The sequence below is a fragment of the Ambystoma mexicanum genome, chromosome 13 (assembly GCF_040938575.1).
Source record: "Ambystoma mexicanum isolate Mex_15411 chromosome 13, UKY_AmexF1_1, whole genome shotgun sequence".
NCBI classification, from domain to species: Eukaryota; Metazoa; Chordata; class Amphibia; order Caudata; family Ambystomatidae; genus Ambystoma; species Ambystoma mexicanum.
Window position 1 is genome coordinate 101068624 of NC_090938.1, and position 27728 is coordinate 101096351.

At 45.7% G+C, this 27728-nt stretch overlaps 1 protein-coding gene across 15 annotated transcripts in view; it reads left to right on the top strand.

Annotated features, from left to right (window-relative positions):
• The window catches only part of HIPK1 (homeodomain interacting protein kinase 1), a 413229-nt gene that overhangs the window by 160341 nt on the left and 225160 nt on the right, over window positions 1-27728 (top strand). For all 15 annotated transcript variants that reach the window (XM_069633380.1, XM_069633373.1, XM_069633376.1 and 12 more), the window contains 3 exons: window positions 8027-8146; window positions 14356-14442; window positions 26767-26951. In XM_069633380.1, the coding sequence (XP_069489481.1) occupies window positions 8027-8146; window positions 14356-14442; window positions 26767-26951 (392 nt within the window). The remainder of the gene's footprint in view (window positions 1-8026; window positions 8147-14355; window positions 14443-26766; window positions 26952-27728) is intronic.

Here is a 27728-nt window from a genome sequence, read left to right on the forward strand (position 1 = left end):
AAATGTCAGCTTGATTTTCAAACCAAGGAAGTCGAGAGCATTTCTGTGGCCACAATTCCTCAGTCCTTTCTAGGCACTGGTATCTGAGGATTTAGCCAAGGCTGTAAACGGTGAGACAGATGTATTGTGGTTACTACAGTCCCAAGTGTGTGGCTTTGATTGGGGCCACATTAGCCAAACTAAGCGGGCACCTCGCAAAATCTTTCTCTGGTGGAGTTGAAGCTCAGCCATGTTTAAAACTGTACCCGTATGCTTGACAATGCTGCAAACACCAGAGGCAGATGGTTTCCAAACCTTTACGTGTCGGGATCCCACAAGCGATCTGTGATGACAGTACGACTCACCTGATCATCAGTGATCCACATCTTCCAGCTGCTACAAAGCCAACCCATAGATAATTGAAGATTCCGTAAATGGGGGTGCTGCCCTCTGTTGGATTTATTGTGATGGGTTTGCCTCCTTCCACACACTGTCACGTCTTTCTTGATCTAATAAGGCAACCTTCTTGTGAAACACAATCTCATCCTCAAACCAAGACAGGCAATGGTTCAGTAGAACAGGGATAAAACGTTTAAGTTGCAAGCTACTAGCCAGCCATAAAAAGCCACTTGCCATCTCGATTCTACACATAGGCACAGGACACCATTCCGTAGGAAGTTTGATAAGTCAACCTATAGTAACTACTAGCGAAGACTCACTCTTGGATGTACTGCGTTCCAATTCCTAGACTTTGCCTGAACTAACCAAAAGCTTTGGTAGCAATGGCTGCACAGCCAGACTTATAGGTGGGAAGAGGGCTGTAGGAAGGCATGCCGGACTCTGATGCACTGACCCACTAGTAGTTTATATAAAAATAACATTTATTGTATTCACACTAAGGTTAAGGCTGTTAAGCAAGCCAAGTACTATTCTAGTAACATTTCAGTCACATATCAGTAGCATAAAAGGTAATATCCTTTAAATAAAAATGGAATAAAAGGAGCAATACTTAAAAAAAGTAAATATAAAAGCAATGTAAAACTCTTAACAAGTAAGCAAACTATTAGGACTCTGGTAACTTCAATTAACCCCTGCTTAAGCAGGCTTCAGAAGTAAAACCCTATACTAGGTGCTATTCAGTCAAGGAGGGAACTGGTGGTCCAGTGACCATGGTTGAGTAGGAAGGAAGCAGGTGAGTAGTTGGTAGAGAAACATTTTATGAAGAAGCCTTCTTGTTTGCAGGCAACACAATATTTTTAGTAATCTAGACCCAATGGTTTGTTCATCACAAGGGGACATAGGGTGTCATAGATAGGGTTGCAAGTAACAGCTTAACTGCAGCCTTCTCAGTGCACAAAGTCACACAGCAAGACCAAGGTAAGTACCAACGCTTGAGACACTACCTTTTCAGTGGAGAATTTGTTGCAGCAAGTCGGCCACCAGGTGAGGCAACAGATGTCCCCAGTTTGCATTTATTAGCTTGGAAGGCTGATGAAGGTCCTTTTGGAGGGAGCAGCCAGATGCACTCCAGCAGTGGGACACCCAGCAGTGGATTTCCGCGGCATACATGTGTTGGAGCCTTTCACATGCTCTGGATGTAGATCGGTTATCGTGCGATGGAGTTTGAACACTTTCTCATTCCTCATGTTGGTTTCAGGAGCAGGATCCAGTCACTTGAGGTTCAAAAGAATCCCTACCAAGTTAGACGAAACCGCGTTGCACTGTAAAATGGCACAGGACCCGCGATATTCATGAATAGCAGACCGTGGAGGTCGCAGCTCTTCCAGCGATGGCTCAAATTGAAGTTCGTCTTGAGACCAGTTGCTCCCATCAGTCCAGGAGAGGATGTTCTCCTTTTCGGGTCTTCCCTGTCGTCCATAAGTTGGTCTGGATACAGCGGTTACTCAGCTGGCACTGGCAGTGGCTGCCGGTGTCCTTATTTTTCGGCTTTGGATCTTCAGTCCAGTGGTCGACTGAGGTTCACTTTCTTTTATGGTGAAGAACTGGTTTAGCACACAAATCCTACCACAAGCCTCTGTTGAAAATCTAAGGGAGTGGGCTGTCCAGGAGGGCAGCCATACCGCTAGTTGGAACTGGTTCCGAGCAGGCACACGGAAGAACAAAGACTGAGGGAGTTTCAGACTTCACCCCCACTTCCTGTCCTTTCGGGCACTAAGCTTTGGCAGGGTTTCCAAGGTAAACTGGCAAAGACAAAAGACCAATAGACACCAGCCATACCTAGCTAGGTAGAAGATGGCCTCACACAGGACAAGTCATCAAGAGATGGTGAGAAATAAAGTACAGCCACCATTTTAAGGTAGTGGTGTACCCTGTGGGAGCTTCGAAAACAGCCTGCAACACAAGTTCACAAAGGTTGGTAGAAAAATATCCACTGCCACCAGTCTTTCAGATAACTTGCCACCATCGCTAGAAAGTTACAGAATCAGTGAAAAAAGGATCTATTGTCTCCTCAGCACTCCCACATGGTGGGGTGTGCTTATTCCACAGGGTGGATGAAAAGGATCCCCCTGCCCTGATTAAAAATGTTATTGCAGCAAAGTAAAAAGGAAAGCTCAAGGAGCTTCCCAGCAACACTGCACAGAAAGTGCTGTGTGCTGCAGTAACAAATTACAGATGCCATAAAGTTGGAGGAAAGCATACACTCTAAAAGGGTGTTCAAAAGAGATAGAAAAGGTTCCCAAACACACAGTAAAAAGCCTGAGCGTGAAAAAAAGGTCACACTCAGCAGAGTTGGAGTGCAGCTAAAAATGCTTGGCGACTCCCGTGAGGAGAATTTCACATAAAAGGCATTCTACTCTATCGCTCGCCAAGAGTCAGTTATCACTAGCCGTTGTCGAGTGCAAATTCTACACCCTTCAGTCGAAAAGCCCAATGTTAGGACTGGATTTCTATATTCTGGCCTGGTGGACAGTTATAGGAGGCCAACCTACATTAGTGACGGGGACAACTCTGGGAGCTGTAGGCAGACCAGTTCAAGGTAGCAAGGCGATTGTTCAATGCCAAGTCCCGGGAATGGTGAGCCTGGGAAGGGGCCCTCAATGAGTACACACAGTAAAACATCAAATAACACACTTGGATAAACGGTTATACAAATATTTATGCATGGCCATATAACATTATGAAAAATAATTACTAGCATGTAATATCAGACAAAGTAAATAAATTATACATATATACAATCGCTGGAGTAGGGCAAAATACAGAACAAACCCCTGCTAAGGAAATTAAGTATTTGTATGCAACGCTACAGGTCCACAGAGGTGCAACACTAACTAAAGTCCTAAAGTCCATCCCTAAAATGTATGGGGCCTTGTGCCCAAAAGATCACCAAAGTTCCACACAATTTTGTGTGATGGGAAAAGGTTGGTGGAGGGCTTCTGGGTGCCAATGAAGAGTTCCAAGGGGTAGATGACAGGTTTTTCATCAGTATCCCCCACTTTCTAATTGCCTGCACAAGCAAACAATGGCAAAGCAAAACTATTATAAAAAAAGTTGGTAAACTTTTAAAATTGAGATATGGGGGTTCAGGTAAGTACTGTTACAACTCGCCCAGTGTACCAATTCTTCTTACCGCTTGGCAGGTCTTCAGAAGAGGGTCCAAGATAGCTTTTCCTGCCGTCAGCTGGTGCAAGTTCTTCAGGATGGAGAATGCAGAAGAACTTGATACAGGGTGCCTCTCTGCACAGAATTGGATGCAGGAAAGCTGTTTTGGATGACTGCAAACCGATGTACAGTGACTCGAGGACACACGTGTTGCTGTCTGACTTTGCCTTGTATCTCGGGTCCCCTCGATGCTGGAACTACGGAATATGGCAAAGATGAGTCCTGTAGCACAAGGAGCCCACCCTCAAAGTTCTGGGCCTCCATGCGGAACGATGACGTCTATAGCACAGTAGCCCAAACTTTGGGCTGGGTGATCCAGGGGCACTTCTGAAGGCTCTTCTTTACAGAGCTCTGAGCTTACATTGAGAGTGGATGTTCCTGCTACTCCAAGGGTCACAGCTCCTTGGCAGAACTTCTGGAGATCACCTATAAGACTGGGATCTTCCAGCAGAGCAGCAGATGTTGGTTGCCAGGCCTTCTTTCAGCGGGTCCACGGTCTCCTTGCACGTCTTGCAGCTGGACAGCATACTTTGCTCCTTTTAGGTTTCTTCCAGCATCTCGTTGGAACTGATGCAGAGGTCGTCTTATCCAAATGGCAGATGAGCCGAAACTCCCATTAGCTAATCTAAGATCTGATGGGTGCACACCTGCAGACCCCCTCCACCCCCCCTTTCCACAGTAGTACCATTCTACACATTGAAACCAGTGTTCGGATTGGGGTTAGACAGCCCCAACCCTATTCTGGCAGCAAACGCACAGGGCCCCGCAGTAGCCTGTGAAAAGCCTCCGCTTTCCTGGGCACTGGCACTCCCATCTAAGGATTTTCCTGTTCTCGTAGGTCAGGCAGAAGGGTTGGAGAATGCCAATGGACAAGCAAAAAAAAAACTCCTTGCATGGCCATGTTTGGCCGCTAGCCACAGTAGGTAGCCAAACTCGGTAAGGCTACCAAAAATAAAACACAAAATAAGTTGCTAAAAGTAACTGCTGACACCAACCTGTCCTTTAGGCACACCTAAAGTAACCAAAAATCCTCTTGTTAGTCTACGGCAAAACAAAAAATGTACCCCTTCTACTGCATTGTAAGATGCATTGTACAATGATAGTTACCAATAGTGGCAACAATGTACCAAGACCAAGGGGAAACTGTTTCGCAGTATTGACAACCTGAAGCATATGTCGGTTTCCCCATGACAAATGAGCAAAAGCCAGTATAGTGAAGCTGAAGGCTTCGCTGCTCTATTCAGCAAAACCAAAAGGTGATGGCGGGAAGGTTTTGAATTAACCATAACTATGGGCATCCCTCTTAGACCAATGAAAAAGATCGGGTCTGATTAAAAAATAAAAAGCAAACCGTTTGGGGGTCCATAAAAACGGAGGGAAAGATGCTATAAAGAGAAATCTTTCCTAACACCCGGTACAGGTAGATTCCATTGTATGAGATTTCATCACATTTTGTCCATCAAATGTTGTTGCAAATGTATGTGGGGGGGGTTGTTGGGGTTTTCCAAAAGTCCCACTTGGAGGTAAGACTTTAGTAAGCTATCCCAGTGATTTGTAGACCCCCCCCCCCCCTTGCCCCTCAAACCCCCACTCTTAGTATCCGTCTGTACTACTCAAGGACCTTCGTAGAGTGGCAGACAGTCAGGCTTATTTTAAGAGGAAGATGTGAGCTCTAGTTAAGTACACTGAGTCTATCTAGCAATGCGCATCGAAGCAACACGTATACATACTTTTATATTAAAATATAGATTTATTGTATTTACACAAGTCACTGTTAAATACTTGGTACAATAAACCGACACACAGGTATACTTTTCAATACTTTCAAAGGGTCACTTAGTTGTTGGTTGCAGAACGCATACAGTTCTGGAGTTTGACCGTTCTATCGATAAAAACGTGCCCCCACAAAGTAAATGGTAATTGTATTTAGTTAAGATAGTGATTTTTGTGAAGGAAGATAGTTGGTTAGTGTACTCCTAGTAGAGCTAAAGGTTCTAGAGGCGTTTTCCCTGCACAGGAAGTCTTTTAAAGTCCAAAACGCAACCCTAGCTAAAAGGCAGTTCAGAGAGGCTTAAAGTCTTGAAAAGCAGCAGAAAAAACATTCCTGTGGATACTTTCCAGTCTCTATGAAGGAAGGTACAAGAAGACTTAACCAACTTTAGAGACCCTGTTCAAGGACTCACTGAAGGGACACGAGCAGCAGATTGGGTCAGAGGTAAGTGGCGGTTGCCCTGGACACCTCTGTGTACTCCTATGCATTGGAGCGACTTTGTGGAATTAGGTAAGCAATACCCTCCCTTACCCCCCTCCAACAGTACCTTGGGTTTGAAGAAACATTAGTGGCGGATGCTCTGCGATGTTGCAGCTCTGCACCCGACCTCTGGATTCTTTGGTCTGATGATGAAAGGCAGGACAATGGATGGATCTTTCACCAGCAGTCTCGAGGTAGGACTTCTGGCACAGCTTTCTTCAATTCGTTTGGTCACTCTGCTGTTTTAGTGCCTTTTCTGCAGCACCAACAAAGGACGTGATTCGCCTGGTCAATCTTCTTGGCTTCTTACAGTCCCACTCTCTGCTGAGGGTGTCTGTGCGAGTTGGATCGTGTCCTTGGGGGCTCAGCAAAGATTTAGAAAATCACAGGACCTCAGGAGATGGTTCAAAACAAAGTTGGTCTTGGGACTGGTTGTTCCCACCAGTCAAAGGGAAGGAGTCGTCCTCTTCGGAGTTCCTCTGTCACACAGAAAACGGGGTCAGGACGTCGGGACAGCAGTGGTCACTTCGGTGTTGCAAATGGTTTACAGGTGTCTCTGGTAGTCTTCTTCAGTTACTTCAGCTTCCAGCAGTCCACTTGCTTTTCACTCCTTTCCTTTTTATACAGTTCCAGCACAAACTCCTCTGCAATCTCTCAGCAATTTACAGAAAGGGGCGTTTGGCTGTCCTATCAGAAGAGCCAGACTCTATGTGGGAGCTAGTTCTATTCGGGCACTCTGTCAGACAAAGGATAGGGTTGGGTGGAAAACTCCTCCGCCACTTCCTGTCTGCCTACACACTCTGGAGCCTAGGCGGGGACAACTAAGGGATCCCGCCAAAGGCAAAACACATGCACTGGCATCCCCCTCCCAGAATGGTAGAAGGGCTAACGAAGAATTACGCTAGTAATAACGAAAAAAGAAGGGAGGCCCCAAGTTGGTACTCGGGTGCCCCTATTGTGCACTACCGTGGCCTGTGACATAGCTTGCGGTAGAAAAGTTAGACAATAGTTGGTAGGGCACTGCCACCACCCATAACTAGGAGCCTGTCTGTGACAACTCGCGGGAGCAGAGAGAAGGGGGATACTAGTTACCCCTTTGGCATTCCACAACGTGGTGTGCGACAATCTCTAAGACTATAATGTTTTAGGAGAGATATTCAGCGTACCTCTATCCTTGAACTGTAGTTACTCTAGGATAAAGAAAAGAATCTCAAAGGAGTGCCCTAGGGGTCCCCAGCTACACTGCCCATAAGGAGTGGTGCGCTGCAATAGTAAAACACAGATGCCTTTAAGGGTTATGGATCAAAATGGACTCCATAGGACAGGTCAAATACAAAGAATGAGTTCCAAAAGACAGAGCCCATAAGAATTCATGAGTTGAAAAAGGCTCCACTCATTCAGGGTTTTAGAAAAAGTGCTGGGGGTCTCACTAGGAGAGGGGATGAAACATAAATGATAATTGTCCCTAACAGGGTTGGTTTAGTGTAATAATGTGGCAGTGATATGGGGGTGGCTACCTGCAGGGCTTCTCCCCCGCATATGTTTTTGGTGCAGGGCATCATCTTTCATTTAGAAATACAAAGGCTGGAAAATTAAACCAAATTGTTTGGTATTGAAAATACTCTGTGATATTGATGCTGCTGTTTTTCCTTTCACACTTTCAAAGGTAGACTGTAGTGCAGCCCCTATTTTATTTTTAATGTCTCAATCAGGATAATGTGTATGCCCAAAAGTACAATGTAACTAGGTCATCTTCAGGGAATGGCCAGTCTGTGAAGTGTTTATTTTTAATTAATTTGTTTTTATAATAAACGTTATTCCAACAACATACATAGTGTGACAACCTTTTGAAACCTCGGGTTTACTTCTTTTTCTCTGAAATTTGTCTCATTCAATTGTATTCAATTGAGAGATTTTGTAGATTGGCGTAGGGGCCTACTTCTTGCCAAGACTTTTTATGGTGCAAAGAAATACTATTTTCTAGCGTTTGTTCAGTTAGGAAAAACATGCGCTGTTGCTGAAGGAGTTGGAATGACTTTTACAGATGCTTTTTTGTAATTTCAAATCAGTCCGTTTTTCTGGAGTGAATGAATAGGGGAAGCTGGACATTTGCTTGAGAAAGGTGATGCCTAAGTTTTCACCAGAGAAATGACTGATGATTCTGTTTTTCAGATTCGTTATATTTCACAGACCCAAGGGCTTCCGGCAGAGTACCTCCTAAGTTCCGGCACAAAAACCACAAGGTTTTTCAATCGCGATCCAGACTTGGGCTACTCCTTGTGGAGGCTGAAGGTGGGTATCTTTTTTCCATATAACAAAGCTTTGTGTACCTCTAAAGTGTGTACCTTGTCAGTCAAGTGTATTTCAGCCTTGAATCTGTACGTTTGAATGAATACTCCCCTAAAAGTGCATTTCTTAGCACCATCTGAAAAACGTTGTTCCAGCGCCTAAGCACATCGATGCACGCCTGCTCCACATGCATGATGAACACTGAAGCGTGTTGTCCCTGGCAGTCATTTTTGTTTTTGCAACCGTTTGGAAGGTGGGTTGCTTTTCTGTAACTGGGCTACTTTAATTAAAAACTACCACTTCATTTTTTAAAATTGTTATTTTGTGCATTTGGGAAACATTGAGTCCTTTCGCACATAGAACCATAAAATACATTAAAATTACATTGTAAGGTACAAAAAGCAATACTTTATCAAAAACCAATAAAATATACATTTCATTTTTAGCATTACACAGTATACAAAACTTCATCGATTCTCTACAGGTAAAAAGTCACTTACAAAAAGGGTGCATTGCCTTGATTTTAAGCCATATGTGGAAAGCGGCAGCTGAGGTAATATACAATTTCCACACAGTAAAGCAGGCTCCAAAACTGATCAGTCATAGGTTACACATTTGGCATATCCCTGGTGCCGTTTCACCTGAGAAAAGCATAACCGGCAGAGGCGCTCCCCTTTTCATCCCCATCCATGACCCAATGTATGCAAGACAGGAAGTATATCAAATTGAAGATGGAGTATAAATCTGATAAGACCAGGGAGATAGTGTTATCTACGCAAAGAATCTCTGAATAGGCCCTGCTGATAATACACTGCATACCTGCTTATCGTCGCTAGTCTGCTGAGGGATACACAATGCATTCATGAATACAGGATTTGCCACTCAGCCCACTCAGGAATAAGGGGACGTTGCATATACAGGCTAGATTGATATCTAGACTGTGTGATCCCACCATGGTCTCCAAATCCCTGAACCATTCGTTTTTGGAGCGGAGACTGCAATGGTCCAGAGTGAAGTATAGCAAGGAGGAAGTAGAGCTCAATTAAATTTAATTTCAACCCAAAGCTTGCATACCACCACTTTCCATCGGGACAGGAGTGCTTGTAGGCCCAGTTATAAATGCAGGGCCTCAACCTGGATGCAAGTAGGTAAGTTAAGAATAGAACGCAAGATTTTAACCTTGAGTTGGGGAAGCCACAACACTGGCTTCAAAGGGAAGACTTCTAGAGCATATAGGATAGTCAATATGATCAACTCCTAAATGCTATTACCAGGGCTTCAGTGGATCTGCCACCATTATCCGGGATAACACTCCTGATAAACAACCACTTGGCCCAGGTTTTTGTAATTATCCCTTACTCCAGATAGGTCAGAGATGAAGCCGAAACCTGCACGCCAAGGTATTTGTAGTCAATAACAGGATTAAGGCGAACACTAAGACCCACGAAAAACTCCCCTTATATTTCGGCCTTTTGCTGCCGATCATAGCCTTGGTCTTAGGTTGATTTTTAGACCATTGATTTTTTATTTTTTTTTAAAGTTGATTTTTGAATATGCATGTAGCGCATTTATTGATCGCTGTAGCTCCAAGGCAGTCCTGTCCATGATCACTATCGTTGGCGTACTTAAAGCAGACTGTCTCCTCTCCACCAAATCGAGGAGCAAAATTGTGGGCCATTTTTAAAAACTGCTGCCTATCTGATACATAAAGATTGTATAATAGGGGTGCAGGAACACACCCCTGTTGGAGGCCCATGCTAGTGTGTTAAGAACCTGACGGGGCAAACTCTTACGAGAGTCTGACCCTGGTGTCGGAGTACAGCAGCTTAAGAAAATACAACAGTGTGCAGTCTATTCACTGCGCTACCAATTTATCCCAAAGGTGAGATCGAATCACACTATCGTACTAATCTGATCAAAAACTGAGAAAACCTCTTGCCACTCTGTTGCTTGCTTAAGGGGAGCCCCATGTGGAGTCTAGCAGGGGACCCAAACTCAACCGAACAATCCACATTAAAATCACCCGTGAGGATGATGCCCCCGGCTTAGGTTCATGCAACCATTCACACAATGTATTATGAACACTATCAATAAGGTTAGTTGTTTTAGGACCCCCAGGAGGGTCATATAGTGTTGCCACTAGTGTACCACTCCCTTTTGCAGGAAAACCCGATATGCTAACTGACAAAAAAAATGTTCTCCCTTACAACATGGAAAGGTGGCGAGTAATATTCACATCTAACACCAATACAAAATCCACCTTTAGGGCATCCCAAACGTGGAGGGGAGGTAGTGCCAAGTGAGGAAGATGACTTGCATTAGCATAGGGTTCACCTAGGTTTGGATCCCAGACCGATCGTTCTCTTCCCTTCTCACTAGGCCCACTTGGTTGACTCTGCCCAAGTACTGCCACGAGGAAGATGCTTCGTATTGTTCTTGTGCAGTTTGTCTCTCACCCGCACCTCCAAGCCCTTAACGGACCCTTTGACGTGCCCATTACCTTTGTTGGCTCCGTGACTGTTGGCCGGTTCTTCCTGGGTGCTTGCGTCTTACCGGGCTGCGCAGGTGTCTTGCCTCTGCTGCTCTTGCTTCATGTACCTTCTTCCCAGTCTCTTCACCGACGACGTGGGTGCCGTTACTGCACTGCTCTGTTCAACTACCAGAGGTTGCACCACCATCTTCCAGGCCCCAGTCACATCCTTGACCAGCTCCAGAACACCGGGCAAAGGACTCCAGTTGTCGGCTTCTTGCCTTTTGGGAGCGACCTGCTCTGTTTCCTCACCGCATTGCCTCCTTCAAATTTCCCAGGCTGGACTGCCATTCGTGCTGATATGCGGCTCTTTCTCAGTCTTTTTATTTCAGTTTTTGTCTCTTAGGACCCACCCCCTTTGTGGAAGTCTATACTGTTCCTGTTTCTTCTGGTGGCCACCTCGTCTCAGTACTGGCCTTGCTGGTAATCTTCATGCTTATAGTAATCTTTTTGGTGCCATTAATGGAGTTAGTCATGCTACCTGTATCTTATTCGTCTAGGTAGGGTAACTCGTATAACGTTACAATAACAAATAGAAGTGCTTCCAAGGGGGTGGGGCGCAGGGGTTGGTGGACATGTGGTAATGGGCAATTGAGGGGGTTAGGTTTGGGGTGGTGCTCCAACTTTTACCCAGATCACTGGCAGTCACAGTGGGGTGGTGTAAGAATGCAGGCTGACAGAAACCCTTATGGGAGCCTGTGCTGCATCGGAGATTAAGTGAAATCCCCTGCAATCTGACAGAACTCTGCAAGTAGGATAGTCCATGTTCACCAGCACCAGATTACTTTGGCGTAAATTATACCTGCTAGACCTAAAGTAACCCGATGTGTCATGTACTACAGCAGACCATTAGCTTGCCTAGTTTTTATGGATGCCAGGAGATGAAGGTGGTGGCTTGTAGTCTCGTACCAGCGATTGACGAAGTACAGGTGCAAATTCTCTCTTCTAGGTATGTTGAGAACTGAATGGAAGTGAAAAGGAAGGTCTTTAGTAGCTTCCGGAACCGGAGATGGCTCTGCTCAAGTTTGAGAGAGGTAGGGAGGCTGTTCCAGAGGGAGGCCCCAGCCAAGTAGATGATCTGCCCCCAACGCTCTGCTTGGAGAAGCGCCTGACCCTCGGAGGTGAATGAGCGGAGAGCTTGAGAAGGAAGATGTTTTGGAAGAGCTAGTTGGAGGTAGAGCGGTCCCAGGCCCAAGAAAGCCTTGTGGACAATGCAGAGGGTCTTGAAGTTGATCCTTGCAGCCATGTGGAGCGAGTGAAGAGATTTCAGAGCTGGAGAGATGAGATCCCTGGGCTTGAGGCCGAGGACAAGTCTTGCAGTCCTGTTCTAGATAAGATGTAAAGGTCGATTTGTAGAGGCAGGAAGATTTAGAAAGAGGCTGTTGCAATAGTCCAGCCTCGAGAGGATCAGTGCTCTGGAGACAGTGAGCTTCTGGGGGAAGGAGAGGAAAGGCAGACAGAATACCTCTGAGGAGGTGCAGTGGGAAGTTTGACTTCTTAGAGATGTCAGATGTGAGGAGAAGGAGCCAGTTGAGTCACCAAGGTTCTCAGCCTCACAAGGAGCAGGAAGAGGGCCCAGGGTGGGGGGGGGGGGGGGGGGGGGGAGGGGAGAAGAGAGAGAGAGAGAGATACCGATACCGATACCGATCTCCGTCTTACTGTCATTAAGGCAGAGCTCACTGACTGCGCACCATTCCTGAATTGCGGCCAGACGGTCTAGTATGAGAGAAGAAGCAGAGGTGGCTGAGGGGGATCCTGAAGGAGCCGAGTGTCATCCATATAACATTGAAAATTGGATCAGGAAGTAGCGATGCAGTGGGCAAGAGGCGCCAGGTAGTGGTTGAAGCACCAGGGAGAGAGGTTAGACCCCTGCGGAACACCACAAGTAGAGAGGAATAGAAGAGCGGAATATACCTCAGTTGGACCTGAGAGGGTCGGTGAGAAATGTCAACCAGGCCAGGGTCTGATCCGTAATACCAAGGTTGTCTCTGAGGATGGCATGGTTGACAGTGTCCAAAGCAGAGGATAGATCAAGGAGAATGAGGACAGGAGAGAGATTAGAGTCAAGATTGGAGAGCAAAGATTCATGGGTGTTCAGGAGAGCAGTTTCTGTGCTTCTGGCAGTGCTGAAGCGAGACTTTTGGTCATGGAGGCAACCAACAGATTCAGTATGTAGATTGACCTGGGAGATGGCCAGCTTTTCCAAGAGTTTGCCCAGGAAAGAAGTGATGGCGATCGGGCAATAGTTGGCTGGAGAGGAAGGATTGGCCGAGGGCTTCTTTAGAAGGGGGTGCACAAGAGTGCTGAAGGGGGAGGGGAACATTCTAGTGGCAAAGGAGTGATTGCAGAAATCGGCCAAGGCTGGAGCAAGGGTGTCAGTTCTGGATGAGCTGGGGAGAACCTGATTTGATGAGACTTTCATAGATCGGACTTGCCTAGAGACATTGTCGGGGGTGAACAGGGGAAATGTCGCTAACGCTACAGCACACTTTCTGGGTGATCAATTTGGGGACTTAAAAAAGCACCTAGCCATTTAGGCTTCTAGGGAGATGTATCAGAACTAAAGAAGTTGTCCCTCTGGTTCTAGATGAAGTCTGAAAACCAGAGAAGCCAGTAAAAAATGTTTAGGATACCCATAAAGTTGAGGAGCCAGAAACCCAATAATGAACTTCTCTCCTAACACAACACAAGGTAAAGCAGTCAAGCCTCCAATTATAGAGGAAAATGAGGGCCGAGATAACGGCTCTGCTTAAAAAGATGTAATTTCCAGTTAGGAGTCCCAGACGGGCCTGAACCCGACTAGCTGCTGCTCGCTGAACTGCACAGGCAGATGCCAAAATATGGGTATATCATTGTGTGAAAAGAAGTGTTCAACTGAGAAACGCACATTGAATTTATAACTGCAGCATACATAAGTTCTCGAAATAAAACACAAAGGTAATTGGGTAAGTCCTCTACCATCAAACATTGTGGCACTTTAACTGTGGAAAGTTAATTTCAGTGTGTTTTGGGGACACCTCAACCCTGAGCAATCTACAAACTCTCAGGGGGAACATCAGAGTGTCCCTCATCAGACCTTGGATACCCATCGGGGGCGGGGCGAGATGGGTTGTTCGGGGCGGGGCTGGAGGGTGTTTTGTATTCTAGTTAGGAATAAAAAACATGTTTAGGACAGTGGTCAGAAGTACATATTAGTAGGACCTGTGTCCTTGTGTCGGTAGAAACTTAAGTCTTCCACGGAGGAGTAGTTAAAACACTTTTTCTCTATTATGATTTCACCCAAATTGCTTGCGCGCTGGAACATTCTACACTTGTAACTTATAGCAAGTTCTGTTTTACAGCAATCAATAAAATATACCTTTGCATACCCATGTTCTGCTAGTTAAGTTTGCCTTGCTTAAAAGACATAGTTTGTAAGACTAGCAATGTGAAATGTGTAAATGCAAGCATTTTTGCTACTCTGACACCTTCCTGTCCTGTAGTGTAGATCGCTTCACTGCATTGTATGCATACCAGCCTTGGCATCACTATCCCTCCCCCCTTCATTTCTGCATTCTGCTGTCTAATGAAAGTTGCCTTTAAGACTTTGAAAGCTCATGGATCACTCGACTAATGTGAACTAGTTTGAGATTTGGATGAATGCTTTTTAAAGACCATCGAAGTTATTTTTATTTACCCACAGACACCAGAGGAGCATGAAATGGAAACTGGAATAAAATCGAAAGAAGCACGAAAGTATATATTCAACTGCTTAGACGATATGGCCCAGGTGAGTGCGAAATGTACGCAATGCAGTGTGATGCAAGAAGGCAAATCTAGCGGGTGCACTCTGCCAGCTCTAGAAATGCAGCCAATCCATCTAGAGGAAGGCAGGGATGTCATTGCACCAAAGTGCGGTGGGTAGTGGAAGTGACATCCCAGAACTGGTGTGGCGGGCCCCCTGCTACTCCAGGAGCTTCAGTGTAAAAAAAACCTTTTGATTGCAGGGGTAGCAAGGGGGAGAACACATGGGTGTTGCGACTGCGACCCCCAAATGACATTCCTGGAGTGTGGGATTTTATCATGAACTTCCGATTTATCAGCGATGCCACACTTGACTGCTGGTTTTGTGCATTCAAATCTACAAAATGTAGACTTTCTCCATTCAAATTAACCCAGGCGGACCTTTTTATTCATTTAATTTTTAAAGGTTTTTTCGCAATCGGTTAATATCAAGCAAGTCTGTGTAATGTGCATGTTTGACTGCTCAAAACCAGGAGTTTAATCCCATATCTTTCTGTTTTTTTTCTTTTTTAAAAAGCATGTTTTACTTGATTGTTTTGTTTCCTTCTGAGCAGCGGTTAATTGATTTAGTGGTGCGAGGCGAGAAGCTCTTACGAAGCACACAATTACTGTAGCAATTGTGAATCTTCCTGACCTGTCAACCCCAGAACCTTTTGCTTTACTGGTATATTTTTTCCCCCTATACCTCAGTGAGTGGGGAATCTTTTTCCACACTCACATAGTTTACTCGTCGTATGGGTGTCATTTTTAAGATTCTCCATAGTGTTTTAATTGTATCCTCTTTGACAACTTTTGGCACATACTGCCTATTGTTGCTGCTTGCCCTTCGGGCTCCCTATTAAACTCTCTCTGGCTAACATTGTGAGAACTGCAGTTCCCATGGGATAGAAAGGATCTTTGGATCCCTTTTGCTTTTTATTAGGTGAAACCAGCACACCTCACCTTATGTGTAGTGCTGGGGTAATGCAATGTGTCCCCTTTTTCCTTTAACTGTAACATTTATGTTGCAGGGACAAGCTTACCTTCAATGGCTGGTGGAAGTGAACCTTTGAAGTAATTTGGTGCACATTTACTGTGGGCTGTTTCCACAGCCCTAGTAAAAGCACCCATGGGTGCTCATTTTAATAAAATGACCCCCGGTCGTGTTTTTTTTTTTTTTCTCATTTCAGTGTTCATTGTCCTTTCTTGTCCCTTCACTTGACCTCCAGGGTGGGAAAATCCTTTGTGTAAATGTTGTCTGTAAAGGCAGGAAACGAGGGAGGAGTCCAAAAGTCTGCAGCTCCTTATCTTCCAGCCTGACTGCGAGAGTCCAGTTCAAACTGGGAGGCTGGCTGTCGCTCCAAATTTGAATGTTGCATGTCTGGTTCCTGCAGAAGTCTGATCCTGGAAGCTGAAGAGGTAGTAGAACACTGCTACAACAGCTGTAGAGTAGAACAGCTCTGCAGATCCTGTTCTTGAGCCTCAGTCGTGGGTGCAAGAGGGAGGACGTCTGGGGACTCCTGCTCTGCAATGGGAAGGTCAGCGGCAGCAATGGAGAAAACTTCAATTCAGTGGTTCTTCAGTGTTTCAGCTCCTCGCGTCTGACATCAAATAGCAACACTGCGGTTCTTGGATATCACTTCAGGCTTTCCTTGCTTCTGGGATCCAGCACTTTGTTGAGGTGACTCAGGCTTCGTCAGTCCTGCATTAGGGATATCCGGAGGATATTGCTAGAGCTCGAGTCCGACTTAAAAGCAACGCACACAATCTGCTGTTCCTCTCCCTGGCACTTCGGTTGCAGCAGCAGCGGAAATACAGTCACCTGGATGCCGAGCTGGATACAGCCAAGAGGATGTTGGACGGGCTTACTTTGGAGTTGATTGGTCCCACCAACTCAAAGGGAGAGGTCGTTCTTGCAGGGCTTCTCTAGTCACGGTGAATTTGGAGCTTCAGCACAGCAGCAGGGCTTCACCGGGCAAACCAACGGTCCAGCAGTTGCAGCAGGCGTCTCTTCCAAGTTCCTCTTTGGATTCCTTCGTCCAGTGGTCAACTGTGCCTTCTAAGCCAAAAAGCCTGGCCTTGAATGCAAGTTTCTTCCATTAATTCCAGCCTAGCTGTCAATCACAGAGCAGGGTGGCCGTCCTTGCCGGACAGCCAGCCGCCCAATCACCTTTGGGTGCATTCCTGCAACCAAGGGGATTAAGCACAGAGTTTCGGGCACCTCCCCCACTTCCTGCCCCTGCCAGATATACTGGAGCCTGCGGCAGGCTTCACTCGTAAATCCTGCCAAAGAAAAAACAAACAAAGGGACCAAACTTGGTTTGGCGTGCAGAGTAAATCTCAAGAAGGACCTTTCCAGCAAGAAATGGCAAAAAAAATACTGGGGCCTTTTTGACAAAATGGGCACCCATGGGTGCTTTACTGTGGCTGCAAACACATCCCGCGGCAAAAACACACAATAGTAGTAACGACAGCCACCAGCCATTAATTGTAGAAAGGGTAACATAAAAATGTTACATGAGAAACTGGACAAAGGGGATACTAAGTAACCTCTCCAGCGCCCTATTGTAAGATGGTGTGTGCTTGGTCTAGAAAGTTATAAAATGTAATTAAAGTCAACTTCACTTTACTGCTCTTGGAAACAGTAGTTTCACCAAGAGAAGGTATTTAAACCTTTGGGAAATCTAAGACTTCCCTGTGCCACTGCACTGAAGGTGCCTTGTCACAATGTAAAAGGTGATGCCTATGGATTTTGTCAGGCTCCAAAGTTAAAAGAAGCACAGTCTAAATCGCAATAAAAATACATGAGAAGTAGAAAAAGGGTTCACTCTCTCCAGGTTAGAAATTAAAAGCCCTGAAGTCCAGCCAAAGAGCTGAGGGTGTCTCTAAGGTAGAAGGGAATTAACACATTTCTGAGAATTATCCCCAACACCTTTCCTGGCTCCCTCACCCATGTCTATGCGCATGTGCTAGCCTCTCCCAGGGACTACTGCCTCTTATGGTTTCAGCCACACCATGATGGTTCTCTAGTCTTTGATTTAATTCTCTCGACTTGGGGAGGGGAGAATCTGAACAGATCCCAAGGGACCCCCTCTCTCTGGGTCTCTCTTCATAGCATCACCCACATGTTCAAAGCATCACTCGCCTGAAAACATTCTGCTCCCTTACACTACCTGACACCTTCCCTTTGCTCTGTTGGACAGCACCTAAAGTCCTGTTCTTTCACAAGTACTCATTGGTCAAGTCCCCTGTCTGTCATGTGGTTGCCATGCCACTTCCGTTTCTAGAGATGCACTGCTGCCCCATATTGCCAGACCGCTTCTGCCATAGCGCATGGACACACAACCGATTGACAATTGAGCATTAAATGATCTAACAAGCTGCGGTTGTAAAGCTTGACGCCCTTTACCTTGGCCACATGTTCCCATCTTCTTGCCAGTTAGAGGGGAAAACACAGCATTCTCAGTCTTATAAAATGACAATGGGGTCACACAATTACGAAGTACAATCTACAAGTGAGTCCTTTTGTATTTTTCGTTTCAGTATCTGATCCACATTTAAAATTTGAAATGCAAAGTATAACATTAGGTTAACCTTTCATTTAAGTAATGTTAAATTTTGGTGAAGGCATTGTATAGTAGGAGACTGACACACAGGTGGCATGCTTTTGGCTGTAGATTTCTATTAGTGAGCAAATAAGATAACCTGCTCTGACCCTAGTTCTAATGAATCATTTGGGAACGAGCTGGGCCGGACTGTGACCTGCGAATATCTTGGTCCGGTCATGAGTAAATCCAGATATAAACCACAACACTTTAGATGAGGAACCAGCCCTTTGACACAACCGCTGGGACAACGGTCGGACTATCGAGCAACAAACTTGTGCATTAACAATTATCACAGCTAAAAGTTAAGAATACAGCTACCCGCATCTAACATGTGCACCAAGCCAACTATTGCGATCCAAGACCCTTCAATGACCAGTTGATATGGTCAGTTATGCTTTGTTTGACTCCGTAGTGTGTTAACCCAATAATTGACCTGCCTTGGTAAAGCCCGGATGGGCGAAAGGGTTGGTCACTCAGTTGGCAATTATTTATTTTCTTGCCAGCAATAGGAGTCAATTGCTAGATTCGTCACTAGACATGTTTTTTTTTTCTTTTTTTTTTTTTAATGAAACTGGAACAAGTCACCTATTAACACTTCCACACTTCTAAAAATGAGTGTGTGAACTGCAACTACTTTGTTGAGAAAATTGTCAGGATGTCCGTGTAAATCGGTCCAACGTCCTGTGTCAAAAGCCGAATTCCATCCCTTACACTACAAACGTAACTAAGAAAGAGGGGTGGTCTTCTTGGTCCAGAAGAATGGCTCCCTTCTGGACAACAATCCAAAGTTCAGGTCTGGGTGAAGCAAACCAGTGTCCTTGTCCAGGAATGTAAATCAAAAGTCACAAAAAGGTTCTTATTGTGTATTCCAGCAAAACACATAAAACAAGTCTGGTATCTTCACAGCTTTAGGGGGATGGCTCCCTCCCCCTGAGCTTTCTTTTTCTCAATGGTTCTGACAATGCCAGGACAAGACTTTCTTCTACTTATATGATGCATTATTTATAACGTGCCTGTACACAAGTGTTTCTAGGCGTGACAAGGAGGGGGGAAACAAAGGGAGGAATGATCTTACTAGGCATTGTCATTCAGATCGTGCAAGTGCGGGGAAGCGGGATGGAAAAAGTGCAAGGGGTGAGGGGAAGGGAGAAGTGCTAAGTGCAGGTGGCTCATAAGTGCAGAGAGAATGGACTGCAGGGTTGCAGGAACATACCTTAAAGTGCTGGGGCAGCCCAGAGGCAGTGCAAGGGAAACTGGACATGCAGGTGCCTGGGCCCGAGGGTATCCAGGTGACCAGTGCGCGAACCATTGGCTTTTAAAAGATGTTTCACAAAGCCAAGAGGCCACTTCCCTCCTTTTGGTTCTTTCCACAATGTTCATCAAGACCAATGGGCATGTCTGCCTTCCCCTGGTCTTTCTCAAAGCTACTCTGGGTGTCGAGTGGATGACTCCCTTCTCTTGGCTGGTTCAACAATGTTCATAAAACCATTGGGGTTGTCTCTTGCCCTGGCCTTTCTCAAAGTGCTATTCAGGATCTCCAGTGTTCACCATCTACCTGATTGACTACCCTGCCAGATACCTTGACTATGATGATGCTCCCGGGGGCAATCTGTCAGTGGCTGTGGGTCCCAGACCCTTCTCAGTGGTCCTTAGAAATTACAACTGGTTCACTATCCTGCCAGGCATTCCCCCTTGTTAGGGTCCCAGACCCATTTTTGTATTTGTTTCCTTCTCCTTCAGGTCTTTGGCATAGGCTTCTCTCTCTTTGGTCCCAGACCCTTTTTGTATTTACCACTTTGGGACCCAGACCCTTTGGGCAAAGTTTCCTCTATCTTTTGGGGCCCCCCAGAACCGTCCTGGTCTCCGCACCCTCTCCTGGTGCTTACTGGTGTTTCACGGTTGCGAACAAGCTTCGGTTTTACCCCTCTAGCATCTCCTGATCCTTCCAGGAACTGCAGCGCTCCCTGTTGGCTCCAGGCCTCTTCCGATCATTCAAGACACTGCAGCATTTGCCGGAGGCCTCCTCCGATCATTACATGGACTGCTTTGGCTTTGCAGCAGCTCCCTGCTGCTAGGTTGCACGGCCCAGGTGGTTTCTTAGCTCCACCCTTCTCGTTCAGCTGGATGCTCTGCCTTCGATATCTCACTCCAGCCTTTCCACAACGGACATTCGGCGACGTAACTGCATGCGGATATCTTTCTCATCCTCTGCTGTTCCTTGCTTGGTACAGGATTTGAATCTCCCGGTTCCTTCAAGGATGGCCTTCTCGATTTGGAATTCTGTTCTGTTTTAATGCTAGCTCAGCTAATAGGAATATGACTGTCAGCAGAGGTGCTCTTTATGCTTTAGGCACTTCTTCCTCGTCCCAATACTGATGTTGGGGACACCCAGTAAGTCAGTTGGTCTCTTCCTCGTCTCAGTACATAAGGGATATTGGTCCCTTGAGGAGTCAACACTGTTCCTCGTCTCAGTACTTCCTACCTTGCTGGTATGGCAAAGGTACATGGGTTTACTAGGACGGTACTGGCGGGAGGGGGGTAGGAAGTGGTGTCGGGGTTAGGTGGGCTATAAGGATACTGCGGTCTCCCCAGATCTTGGGGCTCCCCTCCCCATGAGATCCACTGGCTGAGTACCACCTGCAGGGTGGACTAGCTGGTAGCAGCCTCACCTCCCTGGCTTCATGGGAAGGGGCTTCCCCAGGGGAGGATTCTTCACAGAACCCATTGAAGTATACCGTGTTTTATGCATTTAGGCTGCTTAGACTGTATTTGATCATTTTGAGTTTATTTTTGTCTTTCAAGCAATGGCATTTTCGTAATAGCTTGTGAAGGGCATTATTTTGTTTTGGGGCACTGGCTGGGTTCTAAGTAAGATTAAACATTATCTGTACCTCGGGGTGAAGCTGTCCGAACAAGCGACCCACAAGCCTGTGTATGGAGGAAGACCAAGTCCTGCACCACGCAGTCACCCCCACTGCCCGCCCCACAGTACTTCAGTCGTGTTAGCTTGACACTGCGTGCGCACGTCATGTCTTTCCCGACATGTTTTTAAGTTCTCTCATTTAGTCGAATTTGAAGCCATCTCCGTTATCTTTTGATTAATATCAATAAAAGGGAATAGTGGCACATTGGGTAAAGTTCGGTTTGCAGTGATCTGTCCACTAGGGCTCATTTGGAGGGCACTGAACCTGCTTTGAGAGGGCTTTAAAGGTGCTTTCGGAAGGCTACCGCACCAAGTGAAAAACCCTGATTTAGTGGCCTGCTTGGGAGCTCTTGGCAGATCCCTGGGTCTGTACGACTAGCGGTAGGGGCTGGGTATTTACCATTGCATCCCAGTATTTCAGACGCCGATTCAACCTCACTTGAACTCCATACATTCCAAAAATTAAGGCAAATGCCCACGCGTTGACATTTAATAATGCAATTAATCTCCTATTCTAGCTGTATTTTAAGCAAATGTTTATAAAGGAGATTTCTAGTGTTGCCGATACATACTGCTATAGAAGGGTGACCAGACATCCCGTAATTGGGTGCTCTGCCTCTGTCCCCCTTTCGCAAGATTATTTTTCCACTGGAAAGAGCAGTGGTCAGTTTTTGGTAGTAGGTCTTCATAGCTGGCAGGCAGGAATGCACAATCTCGCACTGAAGAAATGCATTTTACGAATCAAGATGGTGGTAGTTTGTGATTAATTATGGGTTTATTCCACCAGTAACACTTAAACCTCCTTGTCCTCCAACCGCTACTGAATTGTAGTGTCTTGACCGCCACTTTCAAGTGTCTATTTTTGTGTTAGTTACTCTAGCTCGGTTTTTTACTTTTTAAATCTGGTGACCCTATGCTATAGCAATACTGCAGTTCCTTTCACTGCGCAGCATCCCCACAGTGAGGAATTGGGGTACCTCGCCTGTGGATCGTGGCTGGGAATTGAGCAACGTGCATAGATTTGAATGTTTCCTAAACGCACCCTGGTAAACCGGCTACTTAAAATGCAGGGTGCGGCACTTATCTACTTGGGCAGGTTTCTGGGACAAGGATAACATGTACATGGATAGTATTACCATCTTATACGATAAGCACGTTTATATCGTGCGTGCTTGCAGTTTCCAGATTCGGGATGAAAAGTACGATTCTAGCTTCAAAACATTCTAGCGGACACCGTTTCACATGCGCGGAAGGGCCTGTGTTGCACCATGCAACCGCTTGTCTCCTGTACGTGGAATTATGTCACACGTCCCTCTGGCCGCACGTTTGGCAAGCTTTGAGCATTGCAAGAAATAGGCACCATGTCCCAGTTTATTGCGCAGTGCAAGTTGCATTCATTCTAAGGGTTAGGGTTATGCAAGTGGCTTTTCCTCCACTGCATTTGTCCATGTATAATGAGGACGCACGTGCTCCAGTGTGCGAGAGGGGCCCGCCCACCCGCCTACAGTGGTTAATGCTATAACAGAAGCTGCTGAAATCCTGTTTCTTTCCTACCACCTTCTACCAAACTACATTTCTTGGCAGCGTCTGGTTGGTTTTAGTGAGGAGGCAGAGAGGTATCGCAAACACTTGTGAGAAGAAGCATTTATGCTGTGGCAAATCTGAGGTTTTGGAGCTGCTAGAGAGATGCTCTCGAAAAATGTACTGCTAGGAAGTCTATCTAAGGGGATACAAAGGTGAGACATAAGTGGGCGGGGGGGCTCTGCTTGCACCAAAGGCTGGAGGTACTTCATAAATCAACACAAAGCTCTCCCTTATTTAATCGGTCCGTTTTGGTTTGGTAAATTAGCCACAACCTTTCTTATCCACGTTATTTGCTGCTTACTCTTTGGATGTGAGGTTTCTCATTGCCAGACAAGAGGGACATTTCTTGGGACTTTGGTGACCATTCTCTGTTTTTATGCAAGATACAAACTTCTTGTATGCAGTGAAGCAAGTGAGTGCGCCCAGCTAGCGAGTTTTTCCCAAAGCTCTCTGGTGAAGGTAGAAGGCTACCTTTCCTTTGGGAAATAGTAGGGTGTTTTTATTTATTAATTATATTGGACATTTGCAAGGCGCTTTTACATCGAGGAATGTCTGTTTCAAAGCGCCCCCAGGGCAAAGGGAGGGGAACAAGGGAAAACAGCAAGACAATTGAATATGCAAAATAAAAAAGGCGCTCCTACTAGACTTTGTGAACATTTTGAATCGTGCAGGGAGAGAAGGGACAGGGGAGGGTGGTAAGTGCTAGAGGATCCACAGAGGTGTGAAGTGCCAGGGAGACAGTTGCAAGGCAACAGGTGCAAAAGCCGGTTGCGAGGCAACAGGTGAATGACATGCAGTGACTACTAGATTGGGGAGGGTGTCGCCAGCCCGAACAATAAGTTGCAGGCCTGTGAGACATCACCGGTGAAGTTGTGCCCGAAGACAAGTGCAGGGGAAGAGCAGATGCTGCGGGTGATCGGACAAAGGCCAGAACCCTGAAGGACACATGCTACTGTGGGGTTTAGCACAGGAGGGAGAGGGGGGAAGGAGGAGTAGAGGAAAGTCTTAAGGTGTTCCAGAACTTTAAGAGATCCGGCTCAAGACAGAGAAAGGGGAAGGCTGTTCCATAGGAGGGAGCCATCTGAGGAGAGGTAACGGCCGGCAGCTCTCGAAGCGCTTGACAAGCACAAAGAAGCACTTGACAAGCAGAGATTTGGAGTTGGAGGAGCGCAGGGATCTGGAAGAGTATTTGGTGAGAGCAAGTTGCAGATATCGTGGTCCCCGGGCCGCCTTGTGGATGATGCAGAGGGAGGATGAGGGAACTCGGGATGTCCTGAGTTTTAGTAGTGAAGTGGGTGGACAGTGCAGTGCAGATGGCCTGGGAAGAGAGAGGCGAAGTAGACTGCAGACGGAACGGCTAGTTCTTCAAGTAAGTCTGTCATTTTCTCTCTTGCTAGTTACAATACTGATGGAAGTTTGTAACTGGTCGACATGTTACCCTGCTTGTCAAGTTTGTCTGACACGCCCCACTGATGGTTATTGAAACTTTTTGATTTAGCAAATTAAGGTTTTTATTTTTTAAGCTAAAGGATCACTGCCATTAGCACACTTTCAGGGTGATGCATTCACCCTGGGACAGAAATAACATGCTTACTGTTAGGCAGAATTATATGCAGTACCCTTTGGCAACACTACACACAATTAGGACTACATGTGGCAGCACAAATTCACCTTTGGTAAAAGCCCGTACTACACAATAAAGTGGTAGCAATGGCTGAGCAGCCAGACTTATCTCAAGAGTAAGTGAGCAGTATCAAATAGTTACACAAAGGACCGCAGTTACTATGATTCAAGCAAACACCGACTCAAGGTTTCCAAGTAAAAGAATATACATTTATTTACTTTTCAGTTGTATAACATTTCACTAAAGTGAAGCAGTCCAAAAATAACTCTTAATACACCACACCACTCCCAATAGTTGACAGACAAGTTAAGCTCACAAAAATGGAGTGGGAGCAAAATGGCACTCTGTTAATTAAAAAAGGGAGGGAAAGACCGACAGAGAAGCAGTACCAGCAGGTAAGTAGTCGGGGCAATATAGAAAGAGGAACTACAGTGATGGGATAAAGTAAAATGGGCTTAGGGCCAAAGTCAGTAGGACAAAAGTCTTTTGCTCAAGATCACACAGTTCAGGGTAGTTCGCGGTTAAGTCTTTGCCAAGAGTTCAGAACGAAGTGGGTCGGTAGAAAAGTTAGCTTAAAGAGAAGAGCAGGACAAGCCCTCGGATTGGCGAAAGTTTTCACACGCTTCCACCGCGGCTGGACGAAACGAACATCCGCCTGTTGAACAGTAACTTAAATGGAGAAGCAGCTGTGGCTGCGGCGGACGTTCCAGCAGGCTCACGGTTCTTGAAGCGACTGTCGGACTGACACGAAGATGGAAGACTGGAGGGTCCTGCACTACCCAGGGAAGAAACCAGCAGCAGAGTAAAGCAATGAATAAAAGGTGCGCTCCTTAAAACCCAAGCAGGGTCCGACCTTCCTGGCTATCTGGCCCACTGTAGCTCTGTGCAGCGAATTCGACCAGAAGAGGGGGTCCTGGCTTGGAGTTTGGGGTAACTGGTTGGTCCCACCAGCTCTTGGGAAGAAGATTCTTGGAAGATCCCCTCTGTCGTTCTGAGTCTGAAGATTGGGACCTGCAGCAGGGCTTCACCGGCGGTTCAGTCGTTTTAGGGGTCCTCTTCTGTCAGCTCCTCTTAGGTTCTCTCGTTCCAGTGGCAATTCTGCTCTTAGAGACCCAGAGACCCGCTTTTTGTGCAGTTTTACCCCCATTCACATAGCAGGGTGGCTGTCCTGACAGGGACAGTCACCCAGCCAATGAAACAGGAGTGCCACTTGGGTTACCAAGGGAACCAATGGCAGGGGTCCTAAAACCCCTCCCTCACATCCTGCCTACTCAGACTTTCAGGCGCCTAAAGGAGGGCTTCTGTGCAGAAGCCCGCTAAAAGACCGTGAACAAAGGAACCAAACCTGGTTTGGCGCGTAGAGACTAACACGAGAGACTTTTCCAAAAAGAAATGGCAACTAAACCCAGCCGGAGCAATATTAAAAACTATATGGTCGAGCAGATTTAAGTTCGAGGCTACCAAGATAGCCTAAAACAATAGCAGGGTTATTTAATGAAAGATAACCGCGGTAGAAAAAATAGGGTATTTACCACTGCCACCAGCCAAGTCTTAATGTAAAGGGAGCAAAACAATGCTCCAAGAGAAACAGACAAAAAGGATATGTCCTAACCCTTTCCAGTCGCCATGTAAGATGGTTTGTACTGGGTCTGTGGATTTAAAGAGACTAGTAATGTTAATGGCAACTTTACATGTTCTGGGGGACAGAAGTCAGCCCCAGAAAATGGAGTCTGAGTGGGAAGTCTAAAAGACAACCATGTGTCACTGCACTGAAGGTGCTGTGTAACACATAGTAAAAAGATGATGCCTATGGAGTAGGTGAGGCTCCACAGTCTATGAACACAAATGTTTAACACACATCTAAGAGTGGGAAAACGGGCTCTCGCTTTTACCAGGTGAAAAAAATAAATCTTACAAATCCAGCTAAGCTAGTGAGGGACTCACTAAGTAAGGGAAATTAGCCATATATGAATTCTCCCTAACACTTACGTATGGGCTAATAAATGTAGCGTTCCACCAATAGGTTTGTGTCCGGAGACCAATAGTTCCAATGAGCACCAGAAAAAGTCAGGAATCTGAAAAGTAAATGTGCCCCAACACACCCAATTCCGTTTTTGTAAGACCGCAAAAGACGCACTTCAAATAAGTGGGACTGGGACAAACCAGTCCAACTCCTGGAGAGCTCATTCTCTGCATTCTTATAAGCACTTGCGTTGACTTGCTAATTTACGAAGAAGCCCCATCTCGCATTCTTCACTTTGCTCTGCTTGCATGAACCAATTGCGCAAGGGTGTCACTTGCATCTGTGTTCAAGCGACTCACTAAGCCTGGCGATATAAATTAGCTGTGTTAAAGCTGCCCAAACGCGTAGATTGCAACATGTGCGTGTTAAATTTGTTTGCTTATTCCAGTCACATTCCTTTGTCTGGAGGCCAAACAAAATTGTTCACATCTAGGCGATTTATCTTTAATCGGAAACGTTTTTAATGATCGGATTCTATATCTGAATCCTTAATCTGTCCATTGTATATGCATTAGTCAATAATGTGTTGTTTAGGATGAAGATGAAAGCTTGTCTTACCTCCATTCAAGGTGAATATGTCAACGGACCTGGAGGGAACCGATATGTTGGCAGAGAAGGCAGATAGAAGGGAATATATCGATTTGCTGAAGAAAATGTTAACGATCGATGCAGACAAGAGGATCACGCCACTGAAGACGCTGAACCATTCCTTCGTTACCATGACACACTTACTGGATTTCCCACACAGCAATCAGTAGGTGTTTGTTTCTCTATGTATGATGCTTGAATACCTTTTAGTTGCGATTCTGTCTCGGGTTGTCTTATCAGGTATATGCTGAGTGTCCTTTTCAAATGAACTCTACCCTGGACTGCGTGAGTCGTTCATTCAGATATTTCCAAACCTTGACTTGCCAATCGGGCTCTTGATGTTCTGGAACATTTATTTTTCCTTCTCGTGTGTCCTTGCACAATTTGAAAACATGTGTGGCCTGGTAAGCCTGCCAGGAACATTTCTGAAACACTCAAAAGGGAATTCTGCCAGCTGGAGTCCCCTGGTAGAAACTCAAAGGTGCTTTTGTGGTCAAAACGTTAATTGGTTTCCTTAACCGCACAATGGTCTCTTTCTCTCTCTCGCTTTCTCGCTTTCTCACTTTCTCTCTTTCTCGCTTTCTCTCTTTCTCACTCTCTCACGCTCTCTCGCTTGCTGCCTTTCCCATTGTATAATGTCAGGTGAATCAAACAAAGCTGTGCTTTAACTCTTGTACGCCTAAAAGTATTATTCTATTTAAACCAAACCTATAACCATTCTGTAGATAATTCAGTACTGAACCTTATATGAAAACACATGGGTGCGCACAGGCTTCTAACCCGCTGTATCGAAACAGTAATCAAAAGGCCTCCGTTTATTTTCATATATATATATGACGAATCGATTTAATATTGACTTGGTTGTTTACTCTGAAATCCAGAACATTAACCATTTCAGTCACTATTTTGGCAGAACCACATTTTGCAGTACTATGCTTTATTG